The sequence below is a fragment of the Piliocolobus tephrosceles genome, chromosome 19 (genome assembly GCF_002776525.5).
Source record: "Piliocolobus tephrosceles isolate RC106 chromosome 19, ASM277652v3, whole genome shotgun sequence".
Classification (NCBI taxonomy): Eukaryota; Metazoa; Chordata; class Mammalia; order Primates; family Cercopithecidae; genus Piliocolobus; species Piliocolobus tephrosceles.
In genome coordinates this window covers 14,131,314-14,143,769 of record NC_045452.1, presented here as the reverse complement: position 1 = coordinate 14,143,769, position 12,456 = coordinate 14,131,314, and the positions used below count along the sequence as shown (strand labels likewise).

Sequence of the window (12,456 nt, the reverse complement as noted above, 5' to 3'; positions counted from 1 at the left end):
GGGGGGGGGGGGGGGGGGGGGGGGGGGGAGGAAGAAAGGAAGAGAGGAAGGAAAGAAAGGAAGGGAGGAAAGAAAGGGGAGGAAAGAAAGGAAAGAAAAGAAAGGAAAGAAGGAAAGAAAAGGAAAGAAAGAGGGAAAAGAAAGAAGGAAGGAAAGAGAGAGAGAAAGAAAAAGAAAGAAAGAAAGAAAGAGAAAGGAAGGAGGGAAGGAGGGAAGGAGGGAGGGAGGGAGGAAGAGCAGAAAGAGAAGAGAGAAGAAAAATATACACCATGGAATACCACCCAGCCATAAAAAAAGAATTAAATCATGCCCTTCACACCAACATCGATGGAACTAGAGGCCATTATCCTAAGTGAACTAACACAGAAACAGAAAATCAAATACCACATGTTCTCATTTATAAGCGGGAGCTAAACAGCTGGTACTCATGGACATAATAGCGGAGATAATAAACACCGGGGACTCCAAAAGAGGGTAAGGGAGGGTGGAAGAGGGACAAGGGTTGAAAAATTACCTATCATGTACAATGTTCACTATTTGGGTAGTGGATACTCAAATCTCCACCATTATGCAGTATACCCATGTAACAGTAATTTTTAAAAATCCACAATTAAATGCCTGTATACACCCATTAGTATCACTGAAGAAAAAATTTTAATGACAATACAAAGAGGTCAACAGGATGTAGAGCAAGTAGAACGCTCATGAATTACTGGTGGGAATGCAAAACAGTACAGCCACAATAAAAAAGATTGCCAGTTTCTTACAGAGTTAAACTTAAGGCCAGGCACGGTGGCTCACACCTGTACTGCCAGAACTTTGGGAGACTGAGGCAGGTGGATTGCTTTAGTCCAGGAGTTTGAAACCAGCCTGGGCAACATAGGGAAAGCCCATCTCTACCAAAAATCCAAAAAATTAGCTGTATGTGGTAATGTGTACCAAAGTCTTAGAACTGAACATCAAAAAGAATGAATATTACTGTATGTAATTAAAAAAACAAACAACAACCAAACAGCATAAGTTACTTACCAATGAAACAGTGCATTTGGTGCAGTAACTGTGAGGCCTGGGTAAGAGCTTCTCATACTTTGGGAATACAGACAGGGGAAAGACCACTGGGCTAGGGGAGATCAAGGAAAGCTACACATTTAAATGGGCCTGAAGGAAGAACTACAGGGACAAAGATAGAAAGATAAGGAAGTGCACATTCAGTGTGTCAAGGGCAGAAGGTGTAGAACAGAAGAGATGAAGACCTTGTATGACATACCAAGCAGGGTTGACTACGTAAAGGAGTGACATGATCTTATCTAAGTCTTACCACTCTTGCAGCTATGTGTACAATGAGAAGTAGGAAAAAATAAATGAGGGAAATTAATGAAGAGGTACTTACAAGACTCTGGGAAAATGATGAGGATTACTCTTAGGAAGTAGTGATGCAAATATGACTGCAAGTGATGCCTCAGAGGGCCATCTTAAAAGATTAGGTCAGTGATGACATGAGGCATGAGGAATGGACATTATTCCTAAGTAAGTCTTCTTAGACAGGAAAAGTCAAAGGAACTGCAGGTGTAAGTGGAAGGGGAATTGACAGGTTGTACTTGTGACTTGCAGAGTTTGAGGTACCTTTAGGACATGCTGCTGCTAATGCAGTCTGTATTATCATTTTGAAACTCCATGTCTTTTCCCTTAGACTCTCCACATGTTTCACAGAGAAACCAGACTCTGACCAGAGCTAAAGTGGCCACAGTGTCATTAAGGGGACAACTTGAGCAAAGCAAATCAACAAAGAGCACTGCAGCTCTGCTCCAGAGTCTCTGCGCAACTTGACACAGCAAGATAGACGGCAGCCCCAGGCGCCACAGGAGAGTCCCAGCCAGCACACTGAACCAGCAGGCCAGGAACAGCCAGTTCACACAAATTCTGATTAAGTGAGCTTTAAGCGCTCAAACCATGCCATATGGAGAAAACCACAGGGATCCAATCGTACACGTGCCCACTCAAGAGATCACACTTTCTGAAAAATATGAAAGAGAATCAAACAAATCTTCCTTTGACCTAGAGTTATTTTCTCTCTGAGACAATGTGCTTGTCCTTCCTATGACGTTCTGCACGGTAAATGTGGGCATCTTCTTCATACATGGACTTCTTTTTCTCACCATGAACCTGGGCTCTGATGTACTTGTTCCTCATCTCTTGCTGCTGATGCACGTAGGTCTTCCAGGTCTGGAACATCAGGTTATACAGGTAATACCTGAGGACCCAAAAAAAGCAAACGGCATTTCTTTAAAATAAAACAACAGGCCGGGCACAGTGGCTCACACTTATAATCCTAGCACTTTCAGAGGCCGAGGCAAGGAGTTCAAGACCAGCCTGGCCAATATGGTGAAATCCCATCTCTACTAAAAATACAAAAATTAGCCGGGTGTGGTGGCACACGCCTGTAATCCCAGCTATTCTGGAGGCTGAGGCAGGAGAATCACTTGAACTCAGGAGGTAGAGGTTGCAGTGAGCCGAGATTGCGCCACTGCACTCAGCCTGAACAACAGAGCAAGACTCTGTCTCAAAAAACAAACAACAGCAAAACAACTCCTAATCCAATACATCAAGTCTGTTCTTTTTTTCTTTTTTTTTTTTTTTTGAGATGGAGTCTCACTCTGTCGCCCAGGCTGGAGTGCAGTGGCCAGATCGCAGCTCACTGCAAGCTCCGCCTCCCGGGTTTTACACCATTCTCCTGCCTCAGCCTCCCGAGTAGCTGGGACTACAGGCGCCCGCCACCTCACCCGGCTAGTTTTTCTTTGTATTTTTCAGTAGAGACGGGGTCTCACCGGGTTAGCCAGGATGGTCTCGATCTCCTGACCTTGTGATCCGCCCGTCTCGGCCTCCCAAAGTGCTGGGATTACAGGCTTGAGCCACCGCGCCCGGCAAGTCTGTTCTATACTCAGAAGAATTTAACATTGACGCTTCTGATTAAAAAAAAAACAAAAAACAAAAAACCATACCTGCACCAAAGCTAAAATTTCATTTCCTACAATCACAATGAACTCTATTCTCTTTGAGGAAGAGTCATTCTCCATACCTTAAAGTGTCACTGAGGAAGCAAAGGCTTGACTGCTCCAAGAATAAGTTCACTTTCATAATCCACAAATTCATGATGTTTGGGACAGGCAGAGTAGCTCACACCTGTAATCTCAGCACTCTGGGAGGCCGAGGCAGGCAGATTACCTGAGGTTGGGAGTTCGAGACCAGCCTGGTCAACATGGTGAAACCCTGTCTTTACTAAAAATATAAAAATTAGCCACACGTAGTGGCATGTGCCTGTAGTCTCAGCTACTCAGGAGGCTGAGGCAGGAGAATCGCTTGAACCCAGGAGGCGGTGGTTGCAGTGAGCCGAGATTGCTCTACTGCACTCCAGCATGGGTGACACCAAGACTCTGTCTCAAATTAAAAAAAAAAAAAAAAAAAAAAAAAAATTCCATTAGGTTGGGAAAACAAAATTTTTTTTTTTTTTTTTTTTTTTTTTTTAACACAGGGTCTCACTCTGTCACCTAGGCTGGAGTGCAGTAATGTGAACATGGCTCACTGTAGCCTTGAGCCCTCCCTGGGCTCAGGTACTCCTCCCACCTTGGCCTCCGAGTAGCTGGGACTACAGGAACACACCACCACTCCTGGCTAATTTTTGTATTTTTTTGTAGAGGGGGCTTTTGCCATGTTCCCTAGGCTGGTCTCAAACTCCTGGGCTCAAGTGATCTCTTGCCCCGGCCTCCTAAAGTGCTAGGATTACAGGTGTTAGCTACGATGCCTGGCCGACAGTCCCATCTTAATTATCTTAACTATCCACACTATAAAAAACATCACTTCTCGGCCGGGCACGGTGGCTCAAGCCTGTAATCCCAGCACTTTGGGAGGCCGAGAAGGGCGGATCATGAGGTCAGGAGATCAAGACCATCCTGGCTAACACGGTGAAACCCCGTCTCTACTAAAAAAAAAAATACAAAAAACTAGCTGGGCGAGGTGGTGGGCGCCTGTAGTCCCAGCTACTCGGGAGGCTGAGGGGGGAGAATGGCGTAAACCCGGGAGGCGGAGCTTGCAGTGAGCCAAGATCGCGCCACTGCACTCCAGCCTGGGCGACAGAGCGAGACTCCGTCTCAAAAACAAAACAAAACAAAAAAACATCACTTCTCGTTTGCACTACCACATGGTCATTGATGCCTTTTCCTTCTTCTTGATACATACGCCATACATTTTAAGACTTTCATCTCTTCATATTTTCCTAGTTTTAAATATTTTATTAACATTCATTTTAAAAAGTTTTTTTTTTTTTTTGAGACAGAGTCTCACTCTGTCGCCCAGGCTGGAGTGCAGTGGCATGATCTCAGCTCACTGCAACCTCCGACTCCTGGGTTCAAGCAATTCTTCTGCCTCAGCCTCCTGAGTGGCTGGGGACTACAGGCACATGCCACCATGCCCAGCTAATTTTTTTATTTTTTTATTTTTATTTTTTGGAGACAGAGTCTTGCTTTGTTGCCCAGAGTGCAGTGGTGCGATCTCGACTTACTGTAGTCTCTGCCTCCTGAGTTCAATGAATTTTCCGGTCTCAACCTCCCAAATAGCTGGGACTACAGGCGCATGCCCCACGCCCAGCTAATGTCTTTTGTATTTTCATTGAGATGGGGTTTCACTGTGTTGCCCAGGCTGGAATTTTTGTATTTATTTTTTTTTTAATAGAAACAAGGTTTCCTCAATGTTGGCCAGGCTGGTCTCGAACTCCTAACCTCAACTGATCCACCCGCCTCAGCCTCCCAAAGTACTGGGATTACAGGAGTGAGCCACCACACTCGGCCTTCCCCATATATTCACTACTGTAATTCCTAGGCCTTGATTTCATATTCTATCTGCTTATTAAAACAACTCAGTGTGTCTATATTTTAATCTGAAATATCCATAAATCAGAACTCTTGCTCCAAAGAACCTAGACAAAGAAATGACTACAATAAGAGTTAATACCATTTTAAATACACAATCTATAAGAAATGACATTCAGATTTTTAAAAAAGGTCTGAAAATGTGTATTTGATATAATAATTCTCAATTGTTACTTTCCCCTTCACTTATCCCCAGGAATGTGAATGTCAAGGATTAAGAGTTTTTTCCTTTCTTTTCTTGTGTGTGTGTGTGTGTGTGTGTGTGTGTGTATCTAGCTCTGTTGCCCAAGCTGGAGTGAGTGGCACAATCTCAGCTCACTGCAATCTCTGCCTCCCGGGCTCAAGCAATCCTTCTGCCTCAGCCTCCCAAGTAGTTGAGACCACAGGCGCACACCCCTACACCCTGCTGGTATTCTGTACTTTTTGGTAGAGATGGGGTTACATCATGTTGCTAAGGCTGGTCTCAAACTCTTGCGCTTAAGTGATCCACCTACCTCGGCATTCCAAAGTGCCAGGATTACAGGGCCTGACCTCTATTTTCTTAATATTCTATGTTGGGCATATATTTTCTCCCACAATCAATGTAAATTAGAACAACTTACTATTTTTAAAACAGGGCCAGGTATGGTGGTTCATGCCTGTAATCCCAGCACTTTGGGAGGCCAAGGCGGGAGGATCACCTGAGGTCAGGAGATTGAGATCAGACTGACCAACATGGAGAAACCTCATCTCTACTAAAAATACAAAATTAGCTGGGCATGGTGGCGCATGCCTGTAATCTCAGCTACTAGGCAGGCTGAGGCAGGAGAATCACTTGGACACAGGGGGCGGAGGTTGCAGTGCACCACTGCATTCCAGCCTGGGCAACAAGAGTGAGATTCCATCTCAAAAAAACAAAACAAAAAAAATAGGCCAGGCGCAGTGGCTCACGCCTGTAATCCCAGCACTTTGGGAGGCCAAGGCGGGCAGATCACCTGAGGTCAGGAGTTCGAGACCAGCCCAGTCAACATGATGTAACCCTGTCTCTACTAAAACTACAAAAATTAGCTGGGCATGGTGGCGCATGCCAGTAATCCCAACTATTCGGGAGACTGAGGCAGCAGAATTGCTTGAACCTAGGAGGTGGAGGTTGCAGTGGGCCAAGATCGTGCCACAGCTCTCCAGCCTGGGCAATAGAGTGAGATTATGTCTTAAAACAAACAACAAAAAAAAACCCAGAATACTTTCAGAATTAGAAATTATATAGAAATGAAAATCGGTGGGAAAATCCCATTCAAACTATTAGCATAACCAACACATACTAGTTACCTGAATTAGAGGTGTGGGAGGTGTGTGTGTATGTGTGTCTGTGTGCACGTGCCCAGCATGTGCATACATGCTTGGGTTTAATTTGGAACTTTGATCTTGGTAACTCTAAAAATGATTTGAAGAAAAACCAAAAGTGATCCAAAGTTTGCTTCTTTTGACCATAAACATGCCAACACATAATCATCTGATAATGTGCATCAGTAAAACTGAAGGAGTATAACATGAAACCTGACCTGTAGTGACAGTCCGCTCGAACACAGAGTTTCCACTCATGATGGAAAACCCACCACTCTTCTTTCCATTCTTCGAAGACCTTCCGTAGTAATCGCTGCTCATAGTAAAATCTAGGGCAATACAAAAAAATCATATATATATATGATTATGTTGGAGCTAACATCTCTTCCCAAATCACAGTTTCATATTGTTACCTTCTCACAAAAAAGTATGGCCGGGCGCAGTGGCTCACACCTGTAATCCCAGCACTTTAGGAGGCCGAGGCAGGCGGATCACGAGGTCAGGAAATCAAGACCATCCTGGCTAACATGGTGAAACCCCATCTCTACTAGAAACAAACAAACAAACAAAAAATGAAAACACCAGCCGGGCGCAGTGCCTCACGCCTGTAATCCCAGTACTTTGGGAGGCCAAGGCGGGTGGATCACAAGGTCAAGAGATCAAGACCATCCTGGCCAACATGGTGAAACCCCATCTCTACTAAAAATGCAAAAATTACCTGGGCATGGTGGCACGTGCCTGTAGTCCCAGCTACTCAGGAGGCTGAGGCAGGAGAACTGCTTGAATCTGGGAGGCAGAGGTTGCAGTGAGCTGAGACAGCGCCACTGTACTCCATCCTGGTGACAGAGCAAGACTCTGTCTCAAAGAACAAAAAGTAAACACCAAGATAGATTAAAAATAGAGGCCAGGCATGGTGGCTCATGCCTGTAATCCAAACGTTTTGAGAGGTCAAAGTGGGAGGACTGCTTGAGGCCAGGAGTTCAAGACCAACCTCGGCAACATAGCAAGACTCCATCTAGGGCTGAAGTGGTAGTTTACGGCTGTAATCCCAGCACTTTGGGAGGCTGAGACAGTTGGATTGCTGGAGTTCAGGACCAGGCTGGGTGACATGGTGAAACCCAGTCTCTACAAAAAATAAAAAATTAGCCAGGCATAGTGGGGGCATGCTTTTGTAGTCCCAGGTACCCGGGAGGCTGAAGTGGGAGGATCACTTGAACCCAGAAGGCAGACATTCCAGTGAACTGAGATTACACCACTGCACTCCAGCCTGGGCGAAAGAGTAAGAGCCTGTCTCAAATACAGGGGAAAAAAAAAAAAAAAAAAAAGGCCGGACACGGTGGCTTACACCTGCAATCCCAGCACTTTGGGAGGCTGAAGCGGGTGGATCACAAAGTCAGGAGTTCGAGACAAGACTGGCTGGCATAGTAAAACCCTATCTCTACTAAAAATACAAAAATTAGCTGGGCATGGTGGTACATGCCTGTAGTCCCAGCTATTCGGGAGGCTGAGGCAGGAGAATCGCTTGAACCTGGGAGGCAGAGGTTGTGGTGAGTGAGACTTTGTCTCAAAAAATAAATAAATAAATAAAATAAGATAGAATAAAATAAAATAAAACACTCCATCTCTACCCAAAAAATAAAAGTAAAAAAATTTGTGATGATGTCTCATTATATTACCCAAGCTGTTCTCAAACTCTTGGGCTCAAGCGATACTCTCACCTGAGCCTCCCAAAGTGCTGGGATTACACACATGAGCCACTGTACCCAGCTCTGCAATTTTTTTTTTTTTTTTTTGAGACGGAGTTTTGCTCTTGTTGCCCAGGTTGGAGTGCAATGGTGTGATCTCTGCTCACCACAACCTCTGCCTCCTAGCTTCAAGCGATTCCCCTGCCTCAGCCTCCTGAGTAGCTGGGATTACAGGCACGCGCCACCACGCCCAGCTAATTTTGTATTTTTAGTAGAGACGGGGTTTCTCCATGCTGGTCAGGCTGGTCTCAAACCCCCGACCTCAGGTGATCCGCCTACCTTGGCCTTGCAAAGTGCTGGGATTACAGGCTTGAGTTACCGCGTCCGGCCCCCCCTAAAATTTTTTTAGTTAGCCAAGTATGGAGGCATGCACCTGTGGTCCCAGCTATTCCAGAGGCTTAGGTGGAAGGATAGCTTGAGCCCCAGAGGTCAAGGCTGCAGTGAGCTGTGAATGTGTCACTGCACTCTGGTCTGGGCAACAGAGTGAGACCCTATCTCTTAAACAATCAAAAAAACTTAAAAAGAAGGAAAATAGACATTTGGCTTTTTCAGGTCAGAATCTCAGAGCTACTTAAACTAGAAATGAGGTTAAAATTTTTCTAATATTGATTTTACTGATTAAAGATGTTAAAGTAAAATAAAAATCTGACTTTTTTTTGGAGACTGGGTCTCGCTCTGTTGCCCTGGCTGGAATGCAGTGGTGCAGTCACGGCTCACTGCAGCCTTGACATCCTAGGTTCAAGTGATCCTTTCACCTCAGCCTCCCAAGTAGCTGTGATTACAGACATGCTCCACTACTATGCCTGGTTAATTTTTTATTTTTTGTAGAGGCAGGATTTCACTATGCTACCCTAGCTAGTCTTGAACTCCTGAGCTCAGGTGATCCTCCTCCCTTGGTCTCCCAAAATCTGACTTTTCAAATACCATAAAGTGAATTGAAAATTACTATTTTTAATTTTTTTTTTTTTTTTTTTTTTGAGACGAAGTCTTGCTCTGTCGCCCAGGCTGGGGTGCAGTGGCCGGATCTCAGCTCACTGCAAGCTCCGCCTCCCGGGTTCACGCCATTCTCCGGCCTCAGCCTCCCAAGTAGCTGGGACTACAGGCGCCCGCCACCTCGCCCGGCTAGTTTTTTGTATTTTTAGTAGAGACGGGGTTTCACCATGTTAGCCAGGATGGTCTCGATCTCCCAACCTCGTGATCCGCCCATCTCGGCCTCCCAAAGTGCTGGGATTACAGGCTTGAGCCACCGCGCCCGGCCACTATTTTTAATTTTTTTATTCACCAGAATGAAAAATATTTTTATTACTAAAAAGTAGGAACGTCTTATTTACAAACATATGAAATTAACGTTATAAAATAAGTAAATGTCTAATAATATTCCTAGTACTTAACAGGAACATAGGATATTAATTTAGCTGAAATCTAAAGAGGGGAGTTATAACAGCAGCAAAAGATGAGTAAGAGAAATTAGTCAGGAAAAAGGTAATAAGGAACACAGAAGAGCAGTGACAGATGGTGTTGATTTTTAAAAATTTTTTTTGAAACAGTCTTGCTCTGTTACCCAAGCTGGAGGGCAGTGGCATGATCTCTGCTCACTGTAATCTCCACCTCATGGGTTCAAGTTATTCTCGTGCCTCAGTCTCTCAAGTAGCTGTAACTCCAGGCACATACCACCCAACCGAGATAATTTTTTGTATTTCAGTAGAGATGGGTTTTCACCATGTTGCCCAGGCCGGTCTCACACTTCTGAGCTCAATCTGCCCACCTTGGCCTCCCAAAGTGCTGCGATTACAAGCATGAGCCACCGCACTGGCCTGTCAATCACTGAATTTCTTTTCATGGTTCTGCAGGCTACTAACATGTTGCTCCTCCTAACCCACTCATAGTTTTGTTTTAATTTGAGACAGAGTCTCGCTCTGTTGCCCAGGCTGGAGTGCAGTGGCACGATCTTAGCTCACTGCAAGCTCTGTCTCCCAGGTTCAAAAGATTCTCCTGCCTCAGCCTCCTGAATAGCTGGGACTACAGGCGCATGCCACCACGCCCAGCTAATTTTTGTACTTTTAGTAAAGATGGGGTTTTGCCATAATGGCCAGGTTGGTCTCGAACTCCTGAGCTAGGGTGGTCCACTGGCCTCAGCCTCCCAAAGTGCTGGGATTACAGACGTGAGCCACTGCGCTCAATTCCACTCACGGTTTTTAAAAACTAGCTTACAAAGACATACATAAGGGAATTCACCTCACTATTGCCTATAATAATAACAAGAGAAGAGTGAAACACCACAAATACACATCAAAAGAGGACAGGTTAATAATACAATTCAATCAATGCCATGCGCTCATTTTCTATGAATGAAGCAGACCTAAGGGTACTGAAGGGACAGATGCCTCAGAAAGTGATTCGGTGAAAAAATAAAGTTACTGCATGGTATGTACAATATGGTATGTTTTTTAAAAAATTAGGTCAGTCGCAGTGGCTCACACCTGTAATCGAAGCTCTTTGGGAGGCCAAGGCGGGCAGATCACTTGAGGTCAGGAGTTTGAGATCACCCTGGCCAACATGGTGAAACCTAACAAAAATACAAAAATTAGCTGGGCATGGTGGTGCATGCCTGTAGTCCCAGCTACTTGGGAGGCTGAGGCACAAGAATTGCTTCAACCCAGGAGGTGGAGGTTGCAGTAAGCTGAGATCAGGCCACTGCACTCCAGCCTGGCTGATAGAGCGAGACCCTGTCTCAAAGAATGAATGAATAAATAAATAATAGTATTTATACATATACATTTTTGAGACAGAGCTTCCCTCGTCGCCCAGTCTAGAGTGCAATGGCACGATCTCAGTTCACTGCAACCTCCACCTCCCAGGTTCAAGTGATTCTCCTTTCTAAGCCTCCCATGTAGCTGGGATTACAGGCATACACGACCACGCCCAGCTAATTTTTGTATTTTTAGTAGAGACAGGGTTTCAGGCTGGGCTTAAACTCCTGACCTCAGGTGATCTGCCTGCCTCAGCCTCCCAAAGTGCTGGGATTACAAACATGTGCCACCGCACCCGGCCTAATTTTATGTATTTACAGCACCCATATGTTGGAATACATCAAATATATACACACACACACACATATACACACTTGTATACATATAAACAAGCATGTGTGCATGCATACATAAATGATTATATCACACATATTAAAAGCCTAAAAAGACTCCAGAATATCAAACTAATGCCAGTGGTTCTCTCTTGGGGAGGGGGGGATTATAGGAGACTGGCTCCTAAACTGTACATTTCTATAATATTTGAAAGATTGCTGAACACATTCATTTACAATTCTTTTTTTTTTTTTTGAGACAGAGTCTTCTCTGTCACCTAGGCTGGAGTACAGTGGTGCCATCTCGGCTCACTGCAACCTCTGCCTCCCGAGTTCAAGCAATTCTCCTGCCTCAACCTCCTGAGTAACTGGGATAACAGGCACACGCCACCACACCCAGCTAATTTTTGTATTTTTAGTAGAAACGGGGTTTCACCATGTTGGCCAGGCTGGTCTCGAACTCTTGACCTTGTGATCCGCCTGCCTCGGCCTTCCAAAGTGCTAGGATTACAGGTGCGAGCCACTATGCCCAGCCAACAATTCTAAAAAACTGTACTAAAAAGGAACCATTTGCACATGGTAAAAAGAACATATCCATTTACCTCCTTCCATTCCCCATGCCGCATTAAATAACAGCAGATGTATTCAAAAAGGTGTAAGCCTATAAAGACCAAGAGAATAGGAGAAAGGGTGACAGCCAAGAGCTGTCAACAAATTTTAGTCAATTTTAGGCAAAAGAGTTGCAGATGAATCACCAGATAAAGGAGAGAACTAAGTGTCTTGTTGTGGGGGAAGAAGGGAGACAAGAAGCACCCACCTGGTGGCACAGGCCCCCCAGAAAGGGGTGGAAATGAGAAGTATCAGGAGACGAGGAGCTGTGGACTGAGATGAAAACACAGGATTGTTTGCAAGCCTGTGTGTCAGAAGCCGTTAGGCCCTTGGATCCCATTATTCACTCAAGCAGAGACTCAGGTATATCTCTGAAGAGGCGAGCCACAGGAGAACTGGACTCCAGAATACTAGGCAAAGCTTGGGAGATGGTCCTAGACCAAAAGTCTACATACTGAACAATGAGACCTACCATCCCTTTTCCTGCTTGCAGCCAAGCTTATAATTAACACCTTCGGCTGGGTGCAGTGTCATGTTTGTAATCCCAGCACTTTGGAAGGCCAAGGTGGGTGGATCACTTGAGGGCAGTCTGAGACCAGCCTGGCCAACATGGCAAGACCTCTATCTCTACTAAAAATACAAATATTAGCCGGGCATGGTAGTGCATACCCATGGTCTCAGCTACTTGGGAGGCTGAAGCAGGAGACTCGCATGAACCTGAGAGGTAGAGGTTGTAGTGAGCCGAGATCATACCACTGTACTCCAGCAAGGGTGA

The 12,456-nt window shown here is 45.1% G+C and overlaps 1 protein-coding gene across 1 annotated transcript in view; it reads right to left on the bottom strand.

Annotated features, from left to right (window-relative positions):
• The window catches only part of LOC113219584 (protein SFI1 homolog), a 64,890-nt gene that overhangs the window by 38,558 nt on the left and 13,876 nt on the right, over positions 1-12,456 (bottom strand). The window contains exons 3-4 of the mRNA XM_026452930.2: positions 6,464-6,574; positions 2,157-2,251 (exon numbers count right to left, since the gene is read on the bottom strand). Coding sequence (XP_026308715.2) covers positions 2,157-2,251; positions 6,464-6,574 — 206 coding nt within the window. The remainder of the gene's footprint in view (positions 1-2,156; positions 2,252-6,463; positions 6,575-12,456) is intronic.